At 37.9% G+C, this 27,375-nt stretch overlaps 1 protein-coding gene across 1 annotated transcript in view; it reads left to right on the top strand.

Moving 5' to 3' along the window:
- The window catches only part of AMMECR1 (AMMECR nuclear protein 1), a 116,614-nt gene that overhangs the window by 78,072 nt on the left and 11,167 nt on the right, over positions 1-27,375 (top strand). The window contains exon 3 of the mRNA XM_040265077.1: positions 15,780-15,894. Coding sequence (XP_040121011.1) covers positions 15,780-15,894 — 115 coding nt within the window. The remainder of the gene's footprint in view (positions 1-15,779; positions 15,895-27,375) is intronic.

Here is a 27,375-nt window from a genome sequence, read left to right as displayed (position 1 = left end):
GGCTAGTAGTTGACTTGTGTCTTGTGTTTGCTGACCACCTTAAATATTTGCCTATTCTTCAGTTCAGTTGCTCGGTCATGTCTGACTCTTTGCGAACCCATGGACTGCAGCATACCAGGCCTCCCTGTCCATCACCAACTCCTGGAGCATACTGAAACTCATCGTCCATCGCGTTGGTGATGCCATCCAACCATCTCATCCTCTGTCATCCCCTTCTCCTCCTGCTTTCAATCCTTCCCAGCATCAGGGTCTTTTTCAGTGAGTCGGTTCTTTGCATCAGGTGGCCAAAGTATTGGAGTTTCAGCTTTAGCATCACTCCTTCCAAAGAAATCCCAGGGCTGATCTCCTTCAGAATGGACTGGTTGGATCTCCTTGCAGTCCAAGGGACTCTAAAGAGTCTTCTCCAACACCACAGTTCAAAAGCATTAATTCTTGGGCACTCAGCTTTCTTTATTGTCCAACTCTGACATCCATACATGGCTACTGGGCATAATTTAAAAAGTAAAATTCTCATTTAAAAAGACTCACAAGCTTCTGGTGTCTGGTTGTAGATGCTTTTGAAACTGTGGACCCTCTTTTTCCTCTCAGTTTGGCACTGATACAGAGACTGACACAGGTGATCAACCCAGTAGATAAGGAGACCTATGTTTTTTTGTTATTTCATTGAAATACCGTTGATTTACAACATTGTGTTAGTTTCTGGTGTACAGCAGAGTGTTTCACTTATACACACACACACATATTTTTGTGTATTGTGGTTTATTACAGGATATTGAATGTAGCTACCTGTGCTGTACAGTAGGACCTTGTTGTTTATATAGATTCCACATATAAGTGATATCATATGATATTTGTCTTCCTCTGTCTAACTTTCCTTAGTATGATAATCTCTAGGTCCATCCATGTTGCTGCAAATGGCATATCACTCTTATGGCTTAGTAGTATTCCATATATGAAAGTGAAAGTGAAGTCGCTCAGTCGTGTCTGACTCTTTGTGACCCCATGGGCTGTAGCCTGCCAGGCTCAATGAAGTATATCACTCTCTCTAGTCAGAATGACCATCATTAAAAAAGTCTACAAATAACACATGCTGGAGAGGGTGTGAGGAAAATAAAATAAAAAATGGAGTATAGATATTCTTGCCGAAAACCATTTCAAAGAATCTTTTCCCTATAAAATGTACTGGCTAGCATTCACTTTAATTGGAACACTGACCTATGATTATTTTATTCACTATTCTTGTGGGACACCTATCAATTTTAGTGTCCCAAATTCTCTTAAGCAAACATGTTTCATGGTTCTGGTATTTTCAAAGTTTCTATAGAAACTAGAAATTTGGGAACCTTTTTTTTTTTAATCCTAGTGCTCTGACTTACAGTTCTGTGTATGAAAAGAGGAAGTCTTATCACCTCAACCCAAGTGAAATTAGTAGAGTACCCTTCCATGATATGCTAGTGCTGCATTTCTTGTGCTTAAGGGAAACCAGTAGGAATCCAGGAGCTTACAGTGTTATTAGAGTGGTCAGAGCTCAACTTGTGACAAGGTAACCTGGCCTCTCAGGCAGTGAGCCATGATCACCGAGGGAGCTGGAAGACTGCCCTGTGCTAGTGAAGTGAGAGCCAGTATGGAGGTGTGAGGAGTAACAGCCTCGGGAGTGCTTCCTTTGGTGTGCTTTCATTTGATGTTTGTTTCACAATGACTGAATACACAGGTTTCCCCAGGACTTTGTTGCTTTGCATTTGAGTTTGTTTGTTCTGGTGTGTAGATCTCTAACCTAAGGGATGTACGCTTTCTTTTTGTTGTTTTGTTTTACAGCTAGATGTAACCTGAAGTATTAAACGTCTGTGACTTCTTTAGATCAGACAGTAAGTGACTGAACTCAGTCGGGGACTTGGGCCATATTTCTGACTCAGGTATTAGTGATCTCCCATAGGACTTGTACTCAGAGGTCTTTGAGAGTGACCACGACTGTAGGCAAGTAGCCTAGCAACACCAAAGTAGAAGTCAGAGTTCCCAAATTAAAAATAATTGCAGGAAGTCCAGTATAATCAATAAAAATGAATATGATTTTCTTTTAAAATAGTTTGCTTGTTTTAATGACATAGGTAAACCCAAGTGGGCTGAGTATTATTAAATGAAAGTCTTCAAGAGATCTGCTTTTTCATATACACACAAAATGTGTAATTATGATGTTACAGCATTTGTAGATGGTTAATTCTACAGTTCTGAAAATAGTTTCTCTTTCAGCAAGTCCTGTACTTCTCTTCCAACCTTAATTACAAAGTTGATTTACTTAGAGGAGCAGACCCTTCTTTTCCTGTCAGCATAGGTCTATTTGAATTAGCACAGATTTTTGAATTAGTGGAGCTCAAATTAATGATGTTTTATTCTGTTACAAAAAATTTGTTTTCCATCACTGATAATTATTTCCAGGAAAGTTAAGTCCACAGAAATATTCTCTCAGTTTCCTTCACATTGTTTACCAAAGTCTAAGAAGTGGCTTTTTAGTTACATGGGGGAGGGAGAGGCTGTGGCAGTAGCAAGGGAAAAAGAGGTGCTGCAATCTGGTCTCTCAGATTTGTGAAGCAGGCTCTGAGCAGCATTCTAAACCAATATTATTTTTGTAAAAGGCAAACCGGACCTGGGAATGTGAAAGTCTAATGTGATTGAGGGAGTGTGTGCTGACGCATACTAATTCTTTAACCCCCATCAGCCCAGTGCGTTGTTAGAACGTCTCAGTTGAGCATTCTGACAGCCCCACAAGTGGGGCATCAGCGGTCCATCCATCTTCTCCAGTCAGCTTCTTTCCCTCTAGATCATTGTCATTACCTATGAGAGTTGATTTCCAACAAGTGCCCCTTTCCCTTTAGACACTTACTTACCTGAAATCTCACAGAGAACCAGAAGAGTAGGCAGAGGATTTTTTTTTTTAAGGAAAACTTTTTTTATTTGTGAACTGACGTCTGATTTCTTTCAGACCCTTGTTCATTTAGAGAGACTGTTATCTTGTGTTTCTTTCTTCTGTGCCTGCCCTGGCTGACTTGTGATTCATCCAGTTCATAAGATGTTCCTTTATAAGAACGTGTGAAAGGCCTAAAAAAAGATGAGTAATATGGGCCCCTATATGTTCCAAACTACAGAAAAATAGTAGTAATAATCACCACACAAACCTAAGAGGCCACTGAGCTCCTCAAGGTTGCAAGGCATCTGTGTTTTCCTCAGAGCAGGGAGAGGTCACTGAGATCAAAGTAACTCTGTAACTCTATCATGGGAGTAGATTATTATCTATTTATAGCAGTCTATGAGTTTTAGATTGAAAAATGTTGCCAAACTGTGCTGCACTGTGAATGCCCAGTAATCTAACTAAAGACTCAAAACACCAGTTAACACCCTCTAAATGAGCAGCATTTAATAGATTTAATGGATACTAAACCAAGGAAAACACACTTCAGTGGACAGTTTTTCAGTTGATGGATAAAAGGCTATTTAGAGTATAGGGGAATGTTGACTGTTTAATAAAGCACAATCAGTGGGGCCATTTAATATTTATTATATTGCCAATAAATATTATTAAATACATGGTGATATGAGACTACCTTCCTGTATTCTTTCTTTCACTATCAAACTCACTAGCTACTGAATGCCAGTCACTGGATATACAATGGTGAGCAGAAGTGGACACAGTCGCTGCACTCAAGGAGCTCATGGTCCAATGAAATTAGACACAGAACACATGCAGAGGTGTAAATAGTCAAAAACTAAGTTTTTGAGTTTCTATAGGGTTTTGCTTAGTCTTATAGATTTTCTCGACATAGCCTAGTATCCATAAAGTTAAAAGTAGTAAGGCCCTGTGAGTTTAAGTACCTCTCTCTTTTTTTATGTCTCTAAATATGACTTAGTTTGAAACTTGTACTTATCATTAGGTACTCTGAGTTGCTCATATAAACACCAGTTGTACCATAGTGAAACTTCAATGAAGCAAAGTGTTCCACAGGACTGCAGTTGAACATACTATGCCCCTATAGGTAGAGTTGTACTCAGCATTCAGCACATAGCAAGCATTCAGTAAATATTTACTGCATTAATTAGTTCATGATCATAGGTATCTCTTCCATCGGTAATCATTAAGACCACCACTTACTCATGGCAAGTTTTGCTGCTGTGGGGGACAGAGCTATTGTCACATGACTGTAATTTAAACTGCATGGCTTTTATCCATTGCATTTTTTCCATCCCCAAATGATGCAGTTTCCTTTTAGCATCTATTGTGGTTTTCCTAATATGTACTGCAGTACAGAATCAGCAATTGTTGTTATTTCAGCAGCATATTGCAAAGTGTTTCCAACATATTTCATTACCCCATGTGCTTGTCTCATGGAAACAAAAATCAAAGTGGACCTTTTCAATGGGAAAGTTAAGTAATTTTTAATGGTAATAGAACGGGAAACTATACAAGTAAAATTTTGACTAGCCTTTGAAAATTAGATTTATCAAGATGTAAACCAAACAAGAGATGAAGAGTTAAAAAATACCCTTTTCTGTTTGACCAGGCCTACTGTAAACATATTTGTTGAAAGGAACAAAGTAAAATCTGTTCCAAGTTAGGACACTGGAAGATAGGCTGGATTAAAGTCCAAGGACTTTAGCAGTACATGAAGAACCACATATTTTTCCCATGCTGGATCCACGCATGGTGTTATGCTGTTTACTGGAAAATGGGTGTTCAGGTTATCTTGCCCTGACCAGCTTTATAGTCTGACATATTTATAGACGCACCACCAGAACATAGTGTGGCATTTACAAGGACAGATTCTCTAGTTGCGAGAGCTTGAGAAAAGGGAATGAAATGCCTTATTTTAAAAATGTTTAACTTTTCTGCTGAGCAATCCTATGTAGCTCAGCAGTTAAGAGAAGTGACAGGCCAGAATGGATGGCCTGGACTGCACTGGGGAGAGAGCAAGGGAAAAGCACACTGGGGAGAGAACCACTAACTAGGAGTGAATAAGAATAAGGAGAGGTGAGAAAGGAGTGGACTGGAAATGCAGAGGAGGGCAGTGATAAAGGCTGCGTTGCTCTGCTGCTCCCCCACCCTTATCTGCTCAGTTTCTAGACTGCGTGACTTCAGCATGCTGACAAGTCCCAGGGGCCTGCCACTTGGGAAGCTCACTGTTTCACTGTTGTAGCTATTCCCCAGTGTCTTTGGCAGCACTTTCTTCTTCCTCCTCCATACATCCCTGCTGGAATATTAGTGGATTAGGCCAGAGCTGGTCAACAAATATGTGAAAGAATAGTGGAAAAATGAATGGATGGGGGACAAGGGATGTCTGAAGGTGCAGCAGCGTAAGCCCTGACTCCACTACTTAGTAGCTGTGTGACTTTGGGCACATTACTTTCTGCTCCAGTTCCCCCAGATGTCAAGTGAACGGTGTGGACCAGCTGGTCTCTAAGTGCTTGTGGCTCTGGCATTTTGTGACTCTGTGACTACAGGGGGTCTTGTTCTCAGAGGAACACCTATTGTGGTTTCTAACATAATGTAGCATTAGCTTGTCAACTTCATGAGGCTGTCTTGAGGGTCAGGATAAAAGATGTGAAGACCCTTTGGAAATTCTATGAAGAATCATATAAAACAAAGATGATATGAATGGTTTAAAGGAAACTTTCCCCCAAAGATGTCAGATAGTGATAAAAATGAAAGAGAGTTCCATTTAAATGAATGTTAAGGAAAGTTACAGAGGCCTTAAAAACAGGCGTGTAGTTTTGCTTTGTTGTTGAGATATATGCCTTGAGAAAGTACGCAAATCAAAGAAAGTGATTCTGTAAACGTGTGGTTAAGCAGCTAGGCTGCTAGGATTGAGGCCCTTGACTTTTCTTCCCAACCTCCAATCCCTTGGCAAGGGTACCTCAAAACCCCAGAGAAAAAGAGGCAGTGGACTGGGTTGTACCTTTATCTGACACCATCACCCATCTACTCCCTGAAGGCTGAAACAGAACATTAAAACCAGTACGGAAGGGAATGGGTCATCCTGACCCAATGGCCACTGCCTTGCACGCTGCTCTGTACACTTGTCCAGGAGAAGCAGCAGCTGTATGTGTTTGGCTTAATGTTCTCTCTCCCCCGACCTCCATTCTTCTCTTTCATCTCCTTGCGACATTTTACAGTTTTTCCTTCCTTACCATAGTAGAGTAAGAAGAGGAAGAAAAAGAGGAAAACATCCAGAAGCTGGGAGAGGGTGAGAAGAGAAGGAAAAGAAAGATGAAAAACGTATCGCTTGAGTCAGTGGAGAGGGCTGGAGTCTCTCGCTCCCTTTTCCTCAGCAGGACTGAGTTAAGTTGATCAGTTGATTTTGTACCTCATCTTCAAGACTGACTTAATTCTTTTATCCTTTGTTACCTTTCCTTGCCTGTCAGTGACATCTGAGAAAATCATGGACAGGCCATCCAGTAAGAACCAGCATGTTAGCTCTCAGCAGGCCTGCACCAGCTAGCACTGACAAGAGTTTAAGAAAGGCCAGTAGTCTCTCACCAGAGGTAAGACTGACCCACCTCACACAGCACATCAGAGAGAGTGACACCATATGTTTTGCAGTCTACAGAGTTCAACTTATAGATTTGATTACTATGGAAAGAAGGAAGGGAAAAAAATTGCCTGACTCTTGTGGTGAGTATGAGGGAGCTTATTCATTCATGTTGGAAAAGCAAAGTTAAAAAATCAGAAACAGGCCTGCCAGCCTAGATATGTCCAAGACTAGTACTTTGGTAACGCTATTATGACTTTCAGTAGATTAAATTTCAAATTGTGGAAAGGCTTCAGGATAAGGGAAGGCTTAGTGTCCCACTAATAGGCCTTATTAAATTTAGATAAAACAGATGTTTTTCAGTGACAGCAGCTCTGAATCACCAAGATCAAAATGAAGAAAGCGCAAAAACAAGCCAAAACTTTCACTAAAAAAGTACTATTTGTCTTCGTTGCAGAACCTGCCCACACTTATAACCTACAACATCCAGTTAAACCCCAAGAGAAGCCTCATTAATTGGGGGAAAATTCCTTAGAACTGATTGAATGTGCATATACTGAAGTTGATTCACTAACATTCTAGAGACGGTGCTGTGAAAACAGAATGGAGCTGTGGAGGCAGGCTGCCCAGAATTCAACTCTTAGCTGCTTTAATGACCTTGGGCAAGTTGCTTCGTCTCACTGAACTCAGTGAACCTCAGTTTCCTCATCTACAAAATGGAGTTGTTTTGAGGACTCAACAAGATAACACATGTCTAGCACTTAGCACACAGCAGGCACTCCATAGGTATTAGCTCTTTTGTATTTAAAGCTCTTTTTTGCTCATAGTGTCATGTCTAAGTATATCAGGACCAATTTCTTAGAATTTGATTAAGAGCTTTAGATTAGCAGTTTCCTAAGAGCAGTACATCCAGACCATCCATTGTGGAGTGGGAAGAAAAGATTAGAAATTCTATTTATGATCTTTTACATAAAATATAGGAAAGTACTGACACTTCACTCATATTTAATGTATGCATTGACCCCGGTGCTCCCATTTGGTCTATGTCAGTGGGTCATTGTCGCATACTCTAAATTGAGGGATCTTGAGGAAAGTCTGAGAAACACAATTTGCTGGGAGTTGATGGTGGCACACTACTTTCAGTGACTTTTGCAGTATGTTGCAGCGTATTTCAGTTTATGAGCCTGGTTAAGTAGATGCGTGGTTCTTAGTATTATCTTCAATTTGTGGTTTCTTTGCAGGAATCTTAAGCCATTTGACTATTATGCATAGGTTGGCTAAAGCTAGTTAAAGCCACTCAGGGTAGACAAATGGCTTAAGAACATTCCTGCAAAGGAACAATGGAGTGATGATAATAGTCATAATATAAGCACAAAGCAAGGACAAGAAGAAGGTGGAGCTAGCTGCCACTTCTGCAGGTCACCTTGTAAATTGGTTGGCCAAGTCATCAAGTGAAAATGAATATAATCTAATCGGACCTGACAAGATGTCAGCCCCCCAAAGAAGGAAATGATCAAGAACATTATTTGAAATATGTATTTATACCCACTGTTTTCAACAGCAAACTTATTCTAAGTCTGTATTGTGCTTTGGATATATTCGCTGTACGTGACTGTGATACATACTTTGTAAATAAATATACATATTGAGGATGTATGCTCAGACTTCTTTTACTGATAAGAATGCTCAATCAAAACAGTTTGGAGACCACTGGGTGAGATGAGGAAAGCATGGAGCTTCTCATCTCTCATCCTGTGTCTGCTGCTTAGAGAGTGTTTACATTTTTTTCCTAAGGATTTTGCTGGAGCATAACCAGTAAGATAGAGAATAGCATATCTAAATCCATTGAAGATAAATTGAGCACAGTTCAGGGAATTGCATCTCTTGGTAAACATTTTTTTTTTGTATGGAAGTAAAAAGCCAGTCCCTGCCCTGGAGATTTTTTAAAACCTAGCTCAGGAAAACTAAGAGTTACATTACAAAGCAACATATGAATGCATGGCTGCAGGATAATGGAAATTCTTGATGAAGAAATATGTTGCTTGATGTAATAGATGTCTTACTAGAAAACAAAAATGTGTATACATTTAATTTCTGTGAATTTACCTGCAATTCTGGGTCATTTGGTAACCAGTAAACCAGTAGCAGAGAGTGTAAACAGATCCTTCCAGAAAAGACACTAACCTTGCCTAACCTTGCCTCTCAGTCTTCCTGTCAAACTCTTTTACATGTGTTCATGTATTATTTTGTAATCTACTATTCTTAAATCCTCTGTGGCTCTTCACATAATAAAAGGCATACTGAAGATGCTTAATAAATACTTTGAAAGTGAAAGAAAATGAAGTATTCTCAAAAACACCAGAACCTGAAAGGGTAGCCATTATTCTCTTTCAATGGTCACAGCAGTTCCTAGAGCAGATAATTTGCTTTGATCTTCTCATGAGGTTGAAGGGTCAGTCTTAGTCCTGAGGCTCCATTCCTGTCACAAGAAACATGACATGGAGGCAGCCCTGCGGGCATAAACTTAACAAATAAAACTTTGATGGTGGCGGGGGAGGGGCACTACTTACTGAGCCCCTGGTGTATGTAAGGCACTTGTGCAGGTATTATTTTGTTCACTTGTCACAGTAGCTCTGTGAGGTAGGTACTATTAGTATCCTCATTTTACAGAAGAATGGAGGCTGGCACAAGTTCAGAGACTTAACCAAATGTCACACAACTAGCATGCAGTGGAGCCCCAATCCCAATGTAGGCGTGTCTGATTCCAGAATCCAAGTTTTTGACGATTCTCCTGTGCTGTGTTCTATAGGACTGTGAAATAGGGCTCATATATTAATGATGACTTCAATTTTGCATTTTTGGGAGCTAGTTTTATCAGTGGTAAGTCACAGGGAACTGTTGTTACACCTTGGAGAAATGCTTCTGATGACCCTGGGAAAGTGATACTTGTTCAGGGTTGTAGAGCGTTTTCTAAATTCTCCAAGAAAGGCAGTAAAATTGATATTTGATTCAATTTGAGAGGTAGTTCAGTTTTATAGTATACAAACTTAGAGAACACAGGGGTCAGATCCCTTGAAACTTTGAAAGTCTATGTCAGGTTATTTTTATGTTACATTCTCTTCAAAGTAGAGATAATCTCATGTTTTCAAATTTCCCAAGATGGAATCTGTTGGTGGTCAAACTGTAATCTGTTTTCCATACCTACAGATTTTTTTTTTATTGCCAAGACTATATTGAGAGTACTGTTCCATACTGTATACTAATGAATGGCCCAAGTCATATTGAGTCTTAACGATGAACCTGAGTCATACAGAGAAAATTATGTCTGTTATACTCTGGTAGAATATATTTTAAAAGATTTCCATCAGAAAAATAATTAAAAACCAGTTTCTAGCCCTTCGTTTCTAAAAACAGGATCAAGTAAACCCAGAAACTCTGCAGGGAAAGCATCATGTGGATGCTACATACACCAAACATTTAGCCATCTGTTTCTTCACATGAAGAAATATCTTTTATTGATATTTTCCAGTTGTAGTTCTGCTCCACTAAATCAAATTCACAACCTTGTCTCCTAATTTACAGGTGAGGAACTTGTGGCTAGGAGGCAGATTCTTGACAATATTGCTCTGATCATCACAGCATGCAGCCCAGAGAGTATTTTTCCTTCCTGGTGGGCAGCTGTGGCCATCTCAGAGAGTAGAGGCTTTTAAGAATTCCAGATTAGAGCAATTCAAAAGCCATTCAGAGGATAGTAGGTGATAACAGACTAAAGCCTCTGTGAATCCTATAGGATAGGAGCCAAATAACTTGCATGAAAATCTCGAGCACCCACCACTATAGATCTCCCTCTCCCTCCTTCCCTTCCATTCTTCCATCTTTGTGTGCTCTCTCTACCCCTCTGTGTGTGTGTTTGTTAACTTTCTTTGCTTCCCACTTCCCTTTTCTGCTTCTAGTTTTCTCTTCCTCTCCATTTTTCTTTCTATATATTTTCGTTTTCTTTTCCTCCTTCACATTTTCTTTCTTCCGTTCCATGCCTTAGTTCTTTCCTCCACTCCCTGCTAAGTACCCATCCTATCATGCTTAGAAATACATATTACAATTAATAAATTGTAGTGTTAATGCTCATTAAGCAGCAAGTAGGTTGTACTCATTACTCTAAAAGGGAAAAACATGTCCCAATTAAATAACAGTTTACATGTGGCTTACAATTGAAAATTTCCTTTCTTATGGGTCTCAACTCACCAAAATGAGGTTCCCTTCCTCACTCCTTAAGCATGACCATGTCCTTTGTTGTTCCTCTCTACACTTAGGTTTGATGAATAGTCACTTACTTTTTTGCATTCTGTTTTGTGCCCATTATTTATTTATTTATTTTTGGACCACAGGAAGCTAAAATTGATACTTAATGTGGAAGAGAGGATATAGATAACTTTTCAGATTTGGGCTTAGGATTCTAATATTCTCAGCTCCTGGAGTTTAGACATGTCACATGTCCATTCTGTTCTAGAAGCTCTGACGAGGAATAGCAGAATATCCAGATAATTGAAACCCCTTGTGTAAAAAGCTGTTTTTTTTTAAATTTTTTTAGATTAATGTTTACTTGATTTGCTTTTCTTCACCTGTCCAAACAAGGATTTTAAATTTTGGTTATTACTTCCTTGTCCTGGAAAATGATTGCTTGTAATATGAAGCCTTTCTCAGTTTGGTATCTTTCCACTGGTTAACTGATTATGGTCATCAGTGTTTTAGAAAGCAAAAGAAAGAATGAATGAGTGAGTGAATGACTAGCTATCTAGACTCACAAATAATTTCTGTTTCATGCTCTGTTGTTTGTGATGAGCCTTTGCATATCTGAGGCTTTGTCTCTTCAGCTGTCGTTTTTCCCCTCATAGTTTCCAGGTACTGTCACAAACCATGTGATTCTTTGATAGCTAAGCTCCTAATAGTTTTTTTTTTAATGTTCATTTTCATTAAAGTGCTATTTAACATTAGATATTAACTTTGACAGATGTTAATGCTGCTTCTCAATTAGGTGGAATGTATTCTTGGGAAGATGCCACTTTGAATTGAATATATTTGAATTTGGTATTGAATCAAACTGTTGTTTAAACCTTAGCCATCCATCATATGGGTGATGGAGCAGCCAACAGATTTTTGTACATGTGTTTTTTTCCCTAGCAATATTTAAACATTAGAAAATGGCTTCCTATTGTAACAAAGAGAACTTCATACAGATTTACTACAAGATCTCTTTCTTTGTCAGTTCTTTAAATTGGCACATACTACTTTGGTATAAAATGCTTTCCATGGACAGTATTAATATTTAAAAATCCTTTTTGCCCCTGCAGATTTCCAGTAGACAGGACATCTAGCTCTATTTACCCTTTGGCTACTAGTGAATGCTGATAAATTATTATTTATCTTTTTTAGGCAGAGGCACTGCAGGTATGAGATCAGAATTGCCTAGTAAGGCAAGCATTTTGTTTTCAAATGAAAGAAAACCCTCATAATCCTGTCAAAAGTAGCAACTAAGGAGTGGATATTAGAAAGAATTGTGAACTTGCATCAGAGAATCTGGGTCCCCCTACAATCTGGGTTGTCACTAACTAGCTGGGTCAACCTCAAGTAAGTCACTGCCTGACTCCCCATAGCATGTTGTCTCTAAAGGCTCAGCTTCCACATCGCATATTCTATATACGAAAGGGAGCAGGGCCAAGAGAAGCTGAACCTCTTGTTTATCAGCCATCTACCCCAGTCTAGCAGCTCTGAGGTAGTCTCCAGCCGCATTTTTTCATCTTTTTAATAATCCCTTAAATCCTCGCAAGGCTTTCATTTCGAGTTCTTTTCCCTAGGAATTTGCATTTAGAGATACTGAGGGCTTCCTGCCTTTTGGAATTTGTCTATGCGCATGAATTTAATGAAAAGTTACCGATGAAAAATGCAAGAATTAAAAGTCTTGTTTGAATGAGTGTTTCTGTAAAATCAGACTGTTTACATCATGATTAACATACCTTTATTAGTTCAGTGTTTTGAGTGTCATATAGCAAGGCATGATTGTTATTTTATCTTACTAGCCATGCTAGTATTCTCCCACTCACTCCTTGATCTAAACATTTTTTTTTAAGTCCCTGGTGAGTGAGCAATAGACTCCATATCACAAGGAAAGCTTCCTAGCCTGGTCCTCAGTTGTACTTGAAAATTTTGTTGATTTGAAATAGTTTGAATTGTACTGAGCTAAAATATACCTTTCCTGGTTTGCTAGGAAATAAAATAATAACCTGCCTCAGAGTGTTGAGAAATTAACTGTATGGTAACTTCAACATGTGTATTTTTTAAGTATATATGAAAGCTAGAGCTAGATACAAAAATCTCTTCATTAAAGGAGACCTAGTACTATAATGAAAAAGGCAGACAGTAAGAAGTGTTGGTGAGGATGTAGGGATATTGGAACCCTGTACATTGCTGGTGGGAATGTACAGCCACTATGGGAAACTATTTGTTGGTTCCTCAAAAACTTACACAGAATTACCATGTGATGCAGCAATTCGACTCCTAGGTATCTACCCAAGAAAAATGAAAACATTACTTTCCACAGAAAACTCATACATGAATATTCATAGCAGCATTATTCACAGTGGCCCCAAAGCAGAAATAACCCAAATGTCCTTCAACAGATAAATGGAAAACAAAAATGTGATATATCTCTAGGATTGAATATTATTGTGCAGTTAAAAGGATGATGTGCTTTTACAAAATGTATTAAGGTGATGCTAGTGGTAAAGAACCCGCCTGCCAATTCAGGAGACATAAGAGACAAGGGTTTGATCCCTGGGTTGTGAAGATCCTCTGGAGGAGGGCATGGCAATCCACTCTAGTATTCTTGCCTGGAGAATCCCATGGACAGAGGAGCCTGGTGGGCTACAGTCAATGGGATTGCAAAGAGTAAGACACGACTGAGCAACTAACACATACCAATAACATGCTGCAAAGTGGATAAAACCTCAAAAACATTATCCCAAGTGAAAGAAGCCAGACACAAATGGTCACATAGTGTGTGATTCCACTTATATAAAATGTCCAGAACAGGCAAATCCATAGCGACAGAAAATAGATTAGTGCTTGCCAAGAGCTGGGGGGACTGACTCCTAACGGGTAAAGGGTTTCTTTGTGGTGTGATGAAATATTTTAAAATTGGATGGAGTAATGATTGTACAATTCTGAATATACTAAAAATCATTGAATTGTGTACATTGAAAGGGTGAATTTTATGGTATGTGAATTGTATGTCAATAAAGCTGTTTCATAGGAAAAACATTAGCAACTATATTACTATAATTATTTGAAATTATAAAAGTGTATTTAAATTACATTTCTTCCAGGGGCCGGGAGGAGGGAGGAATGGGGAGTTAATGTTTATTGCGTACCTTGTTTCAACTGGGCAAAATGAAAAAAGTTCTGGAGATGGATAGATGGATGGTGGTGGTGGTTGTACAAGTGAATGTATTTAAGCCCAGAGAAATATACACTTAAAAGTGGTTAAAATAGTAATTTTTATGTTTTGTATATTTTACCACAATAAACTCTAGAACCCTAAAAATAATATTTTATGTTATTATAATGTATAAGGCTTTTTACCCTCTCTTTTTCTTTTTCTTTTCAAAAGGAAAACTGAAAGTGTGAAAGTTTGGATTTTTATGCATGGGATTCTTCTGTTTTTACAACTCCTCTCCTGGGTGGGGTTGGGGGGGTGTTATACACACATCATATATGTCTTTATGTTGGCTTTGGATAAGAACTTGAAAATATTTCTTAAAAGTTTATTTGCCAGTTGGAAAATAAAAGAAGCCAACGATAGGAAATTTATGTTGTTAAATTATGAAATAGTGAAATGCTATTCTCAGAGTATGAATTATCACAGATTTCCTGATTTTCTTGGTTAATCTTGGCTCCTTGAATGGGGAAAACATGTATGCTCTCTGTGTAACATCTCTTTCTATAAGCATTTTCCTCTGTATGGCAGGATAGAACGAGCACCACAATGTATCGAAAATACTTAACAAACATAGGGGTATATTTGTACAATACAGTGAGTGAGTTTCTGAATGCAAAGGAAGGAATGGAAAAAAGAAAATCCAGCAATGAGGAAGTTACTGAAAAATGTATTAAATTATTTCCAAAGGTCATGGAACTTTGTTATGACCCAAGCAGTTTGTAGGCTCTAAGTTTGTAACCTCTAAGGATTAATCTGTGAAAACATTTTCTAAGCCTGGCTCTGCTATACAGGACATTTGAAGATCAACAGCGCAAATGCCATTAATATAGGAGGCAATCAGAGCTGTGTTTGTTTTCTTGACGAGGAAGTAGTTTCTTTTAAAAGTACAGGAACACACAGCCTGTGTGTGTGTGTCTTTGTCTTTTCTGTCTATTCTACTATTGTAGGAAGAATTATGATCTTCCAACATTTTTGTCCTTTACAGTGAGGTTTTTCTAGAATTTGGCACTGTGGTGCACTACCCTTGATTACAGGATTGAATCAGAGTTGATGTACTCAGAAATCCATTGATGTGATTAATGGTCTCCTAATCATAATTTTATCTCCTAAGATTAGCCCTATTTTCTGAAGTTTCATAATTTTTGAGTAGAATCTTGAATTCTCCTTTAGAGGGGGCCTGAAATCTTTGTACTTTTAGTTCATAATTTGCATGATAATTTTCATTTTCTTTGATTTCTTTTGCTTGAAGAAAATAACATTTTTACCTTTTTTTCAACTTTTTATATATTGTTCTATGGTAACTGTCCAATATAGTGTGAACCTTTCTTTTTAACAACATGAAATATCTATCTATCTATCTATCTATCTATATATATATATATATATTTTTTCCCCCTACCAGTGCTAGATACAGAATTCTTCCCCTACGTTTCCACTGCTCTGGTTTTTATTCTCAAAAATCAAATAAAATATTGTCAAATTCTACAAGTAACGAGGAAGTATACAAGGAAATGACTATACAGGAAATGTAATTGATCAATCACTCTTTACAATTGAATCAGTCACAGGATTGGCTAGTAAACATAATCTGCTGAATGAACAAAAATAACTTCTAAAACCTTTGGAGTACTTGAATGCATTTGGAGATTTTGGCACCTTTCTCACCTTACTGATTTTTTAAGAAATTCTAACCTTTTTCAAATGATTGTCTGCATTTGAAACTAGGAACTCATGTCTTGTGACTGTTTTAATATTCACTTTGTTTTCAACAGTGCCCTTAAAGATAGCCGTTTTCCCCCAATGACAAGGGATGAGCTGCCACGGCTGTTCTGCTCAGTGTCTCTGCTCACTAACTTCGAAGACGTCTGTGATTATTTGGACTGGGAGGTAAGACAATAGAGAATTTTTAAAGAAAAAGGAAGGTAGCTCCTGAGTAATTGTTTAAAAATTAGGCCCAAGATAACTCTTTTGTAATGGAGATGGAGATAACATGGATAAATAAACCTCACAGCTGATCAATGAAATGTGAGTGAAGGAGTTTTTCTTTTCTTTTTTTTTAAGGCAAAGTACCTTATGTTGTTTAAATACCCCAAACTAAATTTGCTCTTCATTTTTATCCTATTAACTTCACTACAGCACCTCATAAAAGCTGTTAACAAGTAGTAAGCAGGACTGATTAGAACTTATTTCTCCTCTCTGGTATGACTGCCACCAAACAGTTAGGTAGTCAGAGGATGTATCACAGTAACAAGCAGCAAAAGGGTTAGGATAATACACCAGTTGGGGAAATCAGCTCGTGGATAATAATGGGGTGTTGGTTAACTACAGGTAAATCATGCTAATTCATTCTTGGCTACCTTAACCTATGTACTTGCACACACTAACAAGTAAGAGTATATCTAGGGTATCTCTGTGCATTACAATTATCATAGTAGCCTATATTGATCATCTTTTTGTTCTTCTTTAGTATGTGGGGTTGAGTTGTTAAGAAACTTCAGATTCTCACCATAATTTGTTCTGGTGGTTGGGTGGTGTTAGTTGAGTGTATATCTATGAAATTTTACACGTGAACATACCCATGTTACCTGACTGCTTACTGTATTCCAGGCATGTGCCTCATGCATGTAAGTGCTGAGATTTGGTCCCTGCCATAAACATGTTATAGTCTAATAGCAGAGAAAAGAATTATACACAAGTACAAAGAAATTAAGTGGCATAAGAATGAAGCAATGGGAATTCACTGATACACAGAGCATTCATGTGCATACAGATACTCATAAATGATTTGACTGTATCATCATGATATAACATGTTTAATTCTACTGCCTTGTTAGAATGACTATCCCCCATGGTAACTGAGATATTTTTCTCTGTGGACAGGCCACTTTGTTGACAGTTAATTTTATTTTTGGCTTCCCCCTCACTCCTTGTGATACCCTGGACAATTTACTCCACTGTGTTTCAGTTTTCCACATACAGAAAAAAAGACATTTATAAAGTTCTTAATCTTCATTGAAAAAAATCTCCATGATATAAATATTGTTGTTATGCGAGAGCTATTTTAAAAATTCTTCAGAGTAGGATGAAACAGTTCCTTTCTGGGGTTTGTGGTAGGGTTTTCTTTGAGCATTGTTAGAATATGAAACCATCTTAAGATTTTTTTGTAAAGGAAAAAGTAAAATTTGTTGATAGTGTTGATCCTGGCAAAGTTGGAATGTGAAAAACCTTTTATAGAATTAAACTATTCCAGTTGATCCTTTTCTATAAGTTTTATTGTTCCTATTTGAATTTTTCTTAAATAGATATCTACCGGTATTATAGAAATACCTCAGTACTTTATTTTTAAGTGATCCCAAATCATATTCCTTACCTATTAACAAATATTACAATTTGGTTCATTCTTACTGTTTTAAGATTACTGCATCCACTTCTCTAGCTAGACTTATATTTCTGCTTTCTGAATCACAGGGCCCTATGTGTGTATTGGTAGGGATGGGAGTGATAATAGCAGAAAAAACCTGAGATCTAGGGGGTGACTGGGTTACAAAAACATTCCTAACTTTACTTGCAGCCACTGAGTCGGAAGTATAGTTCAGAAAGGGTGCATTTGTGTATGCAGAAGTGTGCACGTGTGACATGTACATGAATGTTTATTGCATAAATGTGTGTGCATATGTTCTAGGGGAAGGAAAAATGGGAAAAGCCAACAGTTGCTAAATAGGTATGGGTAAGCACAGCATCATCTTCTTTAGTCCACATCGAGTAGTGTCTACAAATAAAATTATATTATTTGGCTTGTATGTTCATAAGATATATTATCTTTCTGTTGGGAGGGTGAGAGGTAAAGCACTTAAGAATTGGTACTGTGTACTCTCTTAGGGTATATTCATCCTCTCTGATCACCATCTGCCAGTTTGAATTTCTAGAAGATTCTATATGCTTCTACTTGGCATTATATATTTAATACAGCCCTTAAAGTTTAAATATTGATGTCTATTTAGTGATGCTTTTCTGTTAAAGAAGCAACAAAACATATCATGTATTTTTGTACTTTTAATATATAAGCATTTGAAAGTGACTTAAGTACTGTTAGAATAGCTATGCTAAGAGGAAAAGACTGTCATTTTTCAGTTACTTCATCACAGTTTAAAGTATTTAGCATCAGAGAAATTTGTTCCCAAAGAATAAGGATGAAAATTACATTTTTAAAAAGAATGTGATTTGGCTTTTAAAAAAATGTACCATAATCAGTATTATAAGGATTATCCTTAACAATTCTGAAAAAAGCATTGCTACTTTAAACACAGAATGCCAAAGTAGAATTAAAGAAATTTTTTAAAAAGCATATGTCAATAACCTTCCTCTGCTAGGAATATACTCCAAAGAAATAAAAACAGATGTTGAAACAAAAACTTGTACATGAATGTTCATAGCAGCACTATTCACAGTAGCCAAAAGGTGGAAAACAAACATCTCTCAACAGATGACTGGATAAAATGCATTATAGCCATAGAATTGAATATTATTCAGCCATAAAACAAACGAAGGACTGATACATGCTACAACAGGAATGAGCCTTGGAAACATTATGCTAAGTGAAAAGAGCCAGGCACAAAGGCCACATCCTATATGATTCTGTTTGTAAGAAATATCCATAATGGGCAAATCCATGAAGATAGACAGCACATAGTGGTTGCCAGGGGTTTCGGGGGAGGGTATGAATGGGGAATGACTACCTAATGGGTACAAGGTTTCCACTGGAGGTGATGAAAAACTTCTGAAACTGGATAGTAGTGATTATTGTATAACATTGTAAATGTACTTAATGCCACCTATTTTGTACACTTTCAAGTGGATAAAATGGTAAATTTTATGTTTATCAAATAAAAAGGTACATGTGCACATGCATATATATGTATATATATTAAACTACTGTCCACAATAATATAGTAATTCTAAAAATAATAAAACTTCTAAAATTCAAAAAATGTAAAGAAAGAGCTGCAAGCCATTTGGAATTACACCATTCTGAGATAACTGTTAATATTTTGGAATTCTTTCTCTTAATTCTTTTTGTGTCTTTGTATCAATAAATCTACATATTTGTTTATGTAACTGAGATTATATTAAATTTACAGTCACTATTAAAAAGATTATAGGGAGTTTGGTTATGGTTTATCTTTGTATATATGTTAATTATTTTTTGTGGAGTTCCTTTATGAGGAGTCAGTCTATATTAGGAAGGTATACATTTCACTTTGAGAAATTTCACACTGTCAAATAAGTATTAGCTTTTCTTCTAGGAATGAAATATCCTATTCACCATAAGTATCTAATTTTAACCTGTAATACAAAGTACTATGTATGTTTATACCAGAGGGGGAAACAGGAGATGATTACAGAATTTCAGTGGAGAATTTTTAAGTCAGGGATCGATCTGTAATGAGTATGTTTTATATAAGCAGAAGTCTCAAACATAGGGCTTTTCTGGTGGAAGTACAGTTTGAGAGTTGACCCCTGCTGGTGAAGCGTGTTACTGCAGTAGAATTCCTAATTAAAAGGACAAAAATGCCCAGATCAAAGCAGGAAGAGGACAAAGTCTGGAAGTCCCCAGGGATAGAGTTAGGTAACTTCAACAACAAGAAACACATCCCTATGGTCATGAGGATGAGGGACGTGACCAGCGGTAACAGACACCTAATTTTCAAATGATCAGGAATAAGTAAACTGCCACAGGGCTGGCAGTTACTCTCCTCTTCAGCCAAGGTTTTTAACTCAGCCTATTTGGGATCTCTCTTTTGGTAACATGTCTCTAATTTTATGAGACATTTAATAGGAAAATAGGACTTACATCAGACTTTTAGAGGCTAGAATCTTCTATCTGATAATGTGAAGAATGCATGATAAGTGGTTTCACAAGTGGATGTAACTAATTTTCAAGTCACACATTTGAATTCACATTTCAAATTCACATTTGCCTGTTGAACTGATAAAATGATCAGTAATGCTTCTATCTGTTATATTTCCTCAAAATAGTAATTATACACTTAAAATGAAAGTGTCTACAGGTAGCCTGTCAAGGAATCTGCATAGTCATTAAAAACAACAAAACCAGCCACCAAAGGCTTGAAAGACAAATTGGAATAGTGTTCCCTCCCTTCTGAGAATTGCTGATCACTGCCCACATCATGATCTACTTACTGCCCTGATAAGGATGAAAAGAGTGAGGAGTGATTGATCTGGGCGGGGGCGGGGGTGGGGGTGGGTAATAATTAACTGGTAAGTTGAAATACCTACCTGCAAGGGTAACATGGTTGTTAAATGAGGAAAATTATATCTCTAGGGAGATATCTGAAGTGATCTGCCTTGTGTTTGAACACAAAAACTTATCATCATTGTTCTGTATTCTTCAATTGGCAACACTCAGAGTTCTGAGTGGCAGGATGGCTGACAGACATGGCACTTTAGAAAGGGGAAAAAAAAAAAAAGCTCATGCAGCATGTTGGAGTCCTCTGAAATGATAGGGAGCCTAGAACTTGTGTAGTTACACTGTTTGGGAGCCATGTTTCCTTTTAAAGATCTGGAAGAAGATAAAACCAGTGACATCATACTCCCTGGAGTTTGACTCAAGGGGTGATTCTAGGTGTGTCACCTACTAGCTGCTCATTTTCAGGACTATATAAATGAATAAGCCTTTTGTTTGTAGAAGAACTTGTGTAGCAAGTATGCTACCAGTGATCCTGTGGGGAACTGATGTAGCAATTTGCTGACAGATGTCAAAATATTTTATAAATTGTAGTCAGGCATCTTTTATCTCTGCTTTAGAGACAAGATCATTTTGAAGGCATGAGGAAGACATGTTTTCTGTATTCTGAAGTAGACCCATATATCATATTTCAATAGATTACTGATACTGTCACAAACCATAAGGCACTTTTTGCTATATGCAGCTTCCTGAATCAATGACATCTCACCTGTGTATACAGTTGTCACTTGTGGTCCTAAGGCAGACTGCTTACATGGAATCAACCTGTCCTGGGTGGGGCTGGCCTGCATGATTTCTTATGTGGTACCAAAAATCTGTCCCCACACTATAAAGGTAGATCAAGTCCCTCCTAGTCTTACTCTGTCCCCAAAGTACCCAAGTTTGTTGAACTCTTAGTACCCAGAGAACTGTACTTCACTTTAAAAAGCAAGCTCCAAAGCACACCTCTTAAATGATCTCAACTCCATTTCTGATGTGTTCAGTTGCGGTTAATAATAGGAAACTTTTGTAGCAGCCTTCATGAGAGTAAACAGAGGAGATGAATAAATCAGCTACCATCATTATCTCGCATATATATTTTTTAGAAGTTCATGTTCTTTTTTTCACCCTGTCTCCCCACTTAAAGGTTTTACATTTTTGTGGCTCCTATTAATGTTCCACTGAAAACAGTGTTTCCATTCATACACACATGATTAGCATGACTCACGAAGTCACCAAGTGAAATAACTTCTGGTGGTATATGTTCTGTCAACCCCAGACCCTTGCTTATTTTTCCCGACTATGATAGACACTGTGTTTTGTTTCTCTTCTAACCTAAGATTTCTGCCTTTTAAAAAACACAGGCTTCATCTATCTAAGAAAATGTTTTTCACAGTATTTTCTCAGGGACCTTGAGGTGGTTGTGTAAGATGTCACTATCGTTAGGATAATTTAGTCTCCATCCTGATGCTCTGCTTTGAATGTTTTTTCAAGTGCTGTAGAACATTGGGAAAGGAATGCTTCACACTTCCTGGCCATCTAGAAAGAACTTGCTGTGAGTCAACAATTCAACGTATCAGAAGCCTAGTGAGGAAGCAAGCCGAACAAAGTAAAGTAACCTCTAGAAGGTGATTTAATGCATAAAATTTTCTATTAGCTATTGATACTGTTAGTGAGATGGGCTGCTGTAGTCTATTGTCAGGCCTCCTCCATTTGCTTCCAGCTTCCCTCCCAGGGCATTGTTTGGTGGGGGGAATTTTTTCCTGCTTCTTCCCTCAAATCCACAAACTCTTCCAGCCCTTTTCTTGTAGTAGTTCCATTCAACTACTCTCCTGTACAGGTTGCCTCTGTGTGTGTATCCCTAGCATTTGATAAAAAGAGAGTGCTGAATTGTGGAAATGAGGGGACTTGGGTTCTCTTCCTAACTGCCACTACCCAGCTTGCTGCCCTTTCTGGACCTCCATTTCCTCACCAGGAAGTTGGAAGAGTTGGACTAGATAATTCCTAAGGTCTCTCTGGATGCTGACAGAGTGTGACGCTGTGACACCGGTTTTAAAAATGGCTTATTTTGTTTTACATCCAGGGAATGAATGAATGCTAGCCATTGAGAAGTCATAAAAGGTCCCTAACTTTTAAAATGGCCATTGCCAACTTAAAGTAGGCAACAAAGTGAAAGATTGTCCATTTTCTAAAATTTTGCATTCTAAATTTCTTTTTCACAAAACAATTGTCTTTAGGAAGAAGAATACTCAATTCTAAACCATAAATGCTTCTACTTTATTATTGCATCATACTCTAAATCAACATTATTGGTATAAATCTAAATTAAGCAAATATATTAGGGACTGATTATTCACTTTACAAATAGATATTTTCGTTTGCAGAAGGACACCCTATAGGGTTTCTTTACTGTCTTCCTCATGACTTTAAGATTAATTTATTTACATAAGTTCAAGCCATATGTAACTTTTTAGGAACAAATCTCTTTTGTAGAAACTGAATAAAACCATACTGAGTCAGGTACTCAGTGTACAGTTCTAATGTGTATAAGATTGTTCTCAGTTTCTTACCAGGCAAACAACATTTTTATATTGAGGTACATTTTCAAGAGATGTTTTTCCCCTCAGCCTTTGAAAAGCAAACTAAAGCAGATCTCTAGATTTTTAAAAAAATTTATAACTTTAGTTTCCTTGTCTGTAAATTCACTCCCTTCCTCATCCCCTTTTAAAAAATGGTAGGAATGCATTTTTCCAACTTTTGACAAAAAGCAGGCTTTTTATTTAAAGGTCACCTGTGTTGCCTGAGCTTTCCTTGGAAAGCTTCAGGATGGTCAATTTTTAAGGAATGCTCATTATAATTAATCATTACAAAGAATGGGCTTTTTCCCCCTTAATTGCACTCTGAGCTGTCACTTGTTCCCTGCAAAATCTTAGAGTAAGAACAGTTTCTTTCATTGCAAATGATGTATAAACATGTTTGGCTTTATAGCTTTTCAAAGCACCTCTTCATTAACTATGCTTTATTTAAAATTTAGCTAATTATTTAAAAGTTCATGGAGATGATTATTAGCTAGTCCAGGTATTTTCCAGGCAAGAGTACTGGAGTGGGTTGCCATTTCCTTCTTCAGGGGATCTTCCTGACCCAGGGATCAAACCCAGGTCTCCTGCATTGCAGGCAGACGCTTTACCCTCTGAGCCACCAGAGAAGCCCCAGGTATTTTAGAGCTATGCATTTGCTATGTGTTTGCCATTAGTTAAAATAAATGTTATCAGATTGTTGTTCAGTGGCCTTTGTGAAATAAATTGGCAGCTTTATGTTCCTGATAGACAAGATGTCTCAGTCTCCTACATGAATCAAAATTGGCAGTAATTGGTCTTTTGGTAAGCTCTGTAAAAGCCAAGAATTGGTCCATGGAGACTGAACTAATTTCTAAGCTGCTGCTGCTAAGTCACTTCAGTCGTGTCTGACTCTGTGTGACCCCATAGATGGCAGCCCACCAGGCTTCCCCGTCCCTGGGATTCTCCAGGCAAGAACACTGGAGTGGGTTGCTATTTCCTTCTCCAATGCATGAAAGTGAAAAGTGAAAGTGAAGTCGCTCAGTCGTGTCTGACTCTTCGCGACCCCATGGACTGCAACCTACCAGGCTCCTCCGTCCATGGGATTTTCCAGGCAAGAGTACTGGAGTGGGGTGCCATCGCCTTCTCTGAATTTCCTAAGCTAAAGATGTCTAATTTGTAGAGATTGTAGAAAAGAACAATACATATGTGTTTTGATAAAGGAGACCTTTGCAGGTGTTTTCACAAAATAACAACGGGGGGAAAAAACCATCTCAGCTGAGGTGGAGGGTGCAGTAGAGTTTTTAAGGTAGAATATACTAAAAGGTTACTTGTGCCTAAGTGAAGGCTTTGCAATCAATTACCCTTTTTGTTTACTTTTGTAATATTTTTTACAAAGACAACTAAGGGAACTAGTCAGATAATGGATAAAAACAGCCTAATAACAGTCCTTGGTGACATTTCAGTTGGTTCAAGAGGTTATTTTTTAAGTCTCATGAAGGCAAGAGCTGCCCCTAGATAGTACGAGGATTACACATCATCTTTAGTTTCTCCTGTATAATTTTCAAAAGGGATGATTTTTGTAATATGCATGTACTATTCTTATAAATTTTAAAAAATCCATGTTTATAATTTTTAAAGTTCACAGAAGTAAAAGTTACTGAGAAGAAAAACCCTGAATTGCAGCAACACTATTTTTAAAATTTATTATTTGGCCAGATTCTGAAGTGTTCATTGTTAACCATTAAGTGTTACCTATCAATCAGATGGGCATCTTCAAAGCTTCAGACTTAACTTCTGAAGTTGATGGGTAGAGTAAAGTGATGTGGAATCACAACTTTGGGAATTTGATGGGCAGGTTTGGACAATATGTAGTTGACTTTTTTTTGTAGTCAACATTATCAGGATTGGGGGAAATGATTCATTAGGATCAGTACAAATTGTCATCAGCCCTTATGATGAAAATGCTAATTTTTCTTGCCCAAATAAGAATTATTCTTGGTGGATAACCAAGTTTGGTGAATTTGCCTCTTTTATGTGGAATTTGCTTTCATTGGGGAGAGTTAAGAGTCAGTGTGAAGAATGCTGAGCTGGGGATGGGGCAAAAGGTGTACTGTCAGGCTATGAGTTGAATGAGTTGAAGGTGCTGCACTGTGGATTTTGTGCTTTCAGGCAAAATATCACTTGTGGCTTTATCCTAAAAATAGCAGAAACACCAGACTCTGGGTCAGACCTGTAGTTTGTTTGTTTCTGTCCATGGTGCCATGGGTTGTTTTGTGAGAGAGCCCATGAGAGAGCCTCATGTGTGTCTCCTATGATGCTAGCCTCTAAAGCTTAGGGGGTATGCCAAACATCCTGAGCTCCTCTCTTTAGGAACATAGTCCTTTCATTCAGTTCAATGGAACTGGCACACTGAGCCTGGCAGGTCAGTCTTGTGTGAATGACCAGCGACTGGCTGCTTTGTTAACTGCAGAGCCTATTTTGCCAAATGATATCAGCAATGAAGCTGTGTCAGACAACCTCTGATTCTTTGACCTCCCAATATTTTTTATTTTATTCAAGGTGAACCCACTGAAAATCAGTGGAGTGAAGCTATGGCCATACCATTCATTACAGGGAGAACCCAACATTTGGTTCTGAAAATGGGGAAGAGTGGGACTAACAGGGACATTTGCTAAGACAGGATGAACCTGAGGAAGTAAATTGGTTTTGTTGGCCAGGATGTGATCAGGGGCAGATTTAGCTTTAAGGGTCAGGATGTGTAGGTAATTGTGGACCCAAATGGTCCAAGGCTTGCATGGAGCCTACACCACTTAGCCAGATCACATTTTATACTCACTGATGCTTTTAGCCAGATGACTCTTTGTCCTGTTTCAGCATATCCGGATTGTTGGCTCGCTGATTAGGCTCACAGGTAAAAGCAAGACCCTTTTGTAGTGCTCCTAGTGGATTATAGGGTATTTTAGACATTGACTATGCAATTGTACAGGGCATAATATGGACCATGTATTATAATGAGGAGGGGAGAGGGCACTTTTTTTTAATGCTCCTGTGTTGAGAGTCACTGCATTAGGGGGTAATAGTTTTAAATGAAGCCACATTTCTAACAAGGGGTGAGATAACGAGGATAAATGAAATCTGCAGTCTAGAAGCTTCATTTTAGCCATTATTTCTAATCTCTTCTCCTACCAAACCATTTTACTATGTTGCAAAATTGATTAATTTGCACGTATCTCTTTTCCCTGTGCCCACATGCTCTCTGATAGAGGAATGAACAAATAGAAAGATATACAAGAGAGGAAAGAGGATGAGGCCGAGGCCAGGGGGAGTTGGGGATGCATAATCCCCACACTGAATAATCAACTCCAGAATAATCAAGATATATTTTAGGGTCCTAACATTCATCTTGATATTTAATCATTCTGGGCCATATTGAAAACAAAAGATTGTATAATAGCATTAATAAAAATCACTTCTTGTAAAAAGGTTCAGAATAAATATAGCTTTCTTTTTAACATGAAATAGGAATCTGTTGTACTGCTCTTCATGTTCTATCACAGCACACACAGATACAGCTCTGTTTAATTCCATATCCTCTTATCTATAAGTCCTACATTTAATTTACTACCATTCCAGTTGATTTATAGCTTTGCTTAGTAAAAGTACAGCCTTGATTAAAAGGATATTATCACAGCTGATGGACCTTGAAAGCATTTTTCTCCCCAGACCTTCTAATAGTTTTGAAAATGACCTGAAGACTCCAATAAGGCTAGATGTTGTGTGTCTCCAGTTTTTGCTCACCTGGCTGTACTTTGGGGCGGTGGTGGTTAAGGGTGTTGAGTGACATAGTTTTCCCATATGCCAACTCCCTATATATCCTAAGAAATGGAAAGTTACTGCGATAGTGTTTTCAAGCAAGTTTACTTCAAGGACTCCAAGACCCCTAAGTCAGTTGCCCTCTTATCTAGCTGATCACTGCAGCTAGAGCCTTTGTCTCCTGGGATGCTGCTGGCCCAAAGGATTCTCCAGTCTGTTGAAGGGAGGAAGTATTCAATTATTGTACATGAGGGTTACATTTTGGAGTTACAGCTGTGACAGATGCCTCCCTCCAACAATGCAGAATTAGTTTTGGTGCTCATTTCAGTGGAGATGACTTAATTTGCAAGGCCAATGATTTTCCCAGGTTAGCCAGATTTGGTCATTCTCCACAGCAGGCCGTTTTCCACTCTCCTGTTTTGATTGTGCAGTGTGACTATTTGGTGGTGTCTGTGGTTCTGGGAGCAAGGAAAATGCTGTTGCTCAACAGGTGAAAAAAGGTTATTATACTTTGATTCTGTTCAGAACATTATTAGCATTCTCCTGATTCTACTAGTCAGAAAAAAAAATGAGTCACTCTGGCTTTGGCTTTAATATCTCTGTGGAGTATATTTTTGACATATGAAATAAGTTATTTCTCACAAAGGTATCACTTGAAAATCACCATACCTACAGTTCAGTTTACAAGGGCTTTTGATTGTTCACAGAGAAGGTGATGGCACCCCACTCCAGTACTCTTGCCTGGAAAATCCC

Source organism: Oryx dammah, unplaced genomic scaffold (genome assembly GCF_014754425.2).
Source record: "Oryx dammah isolate SB20612 unplaced genomic scaffold, SCBI_Odam_1.1 HiC_scaffold_23, whole genome shotgun sequence".
Lineage (NCBI taxonomy): Eukaryota > Metazoa > Chordata > Mammalia > Artiodactyla > Bovidae > Oryx > Oryx dammah.
The sequence above is the reverse complement of the archived record's forward strand: the minus strand, read 5'-3'. Positions and strand labels throughout refer to the sequence as shown.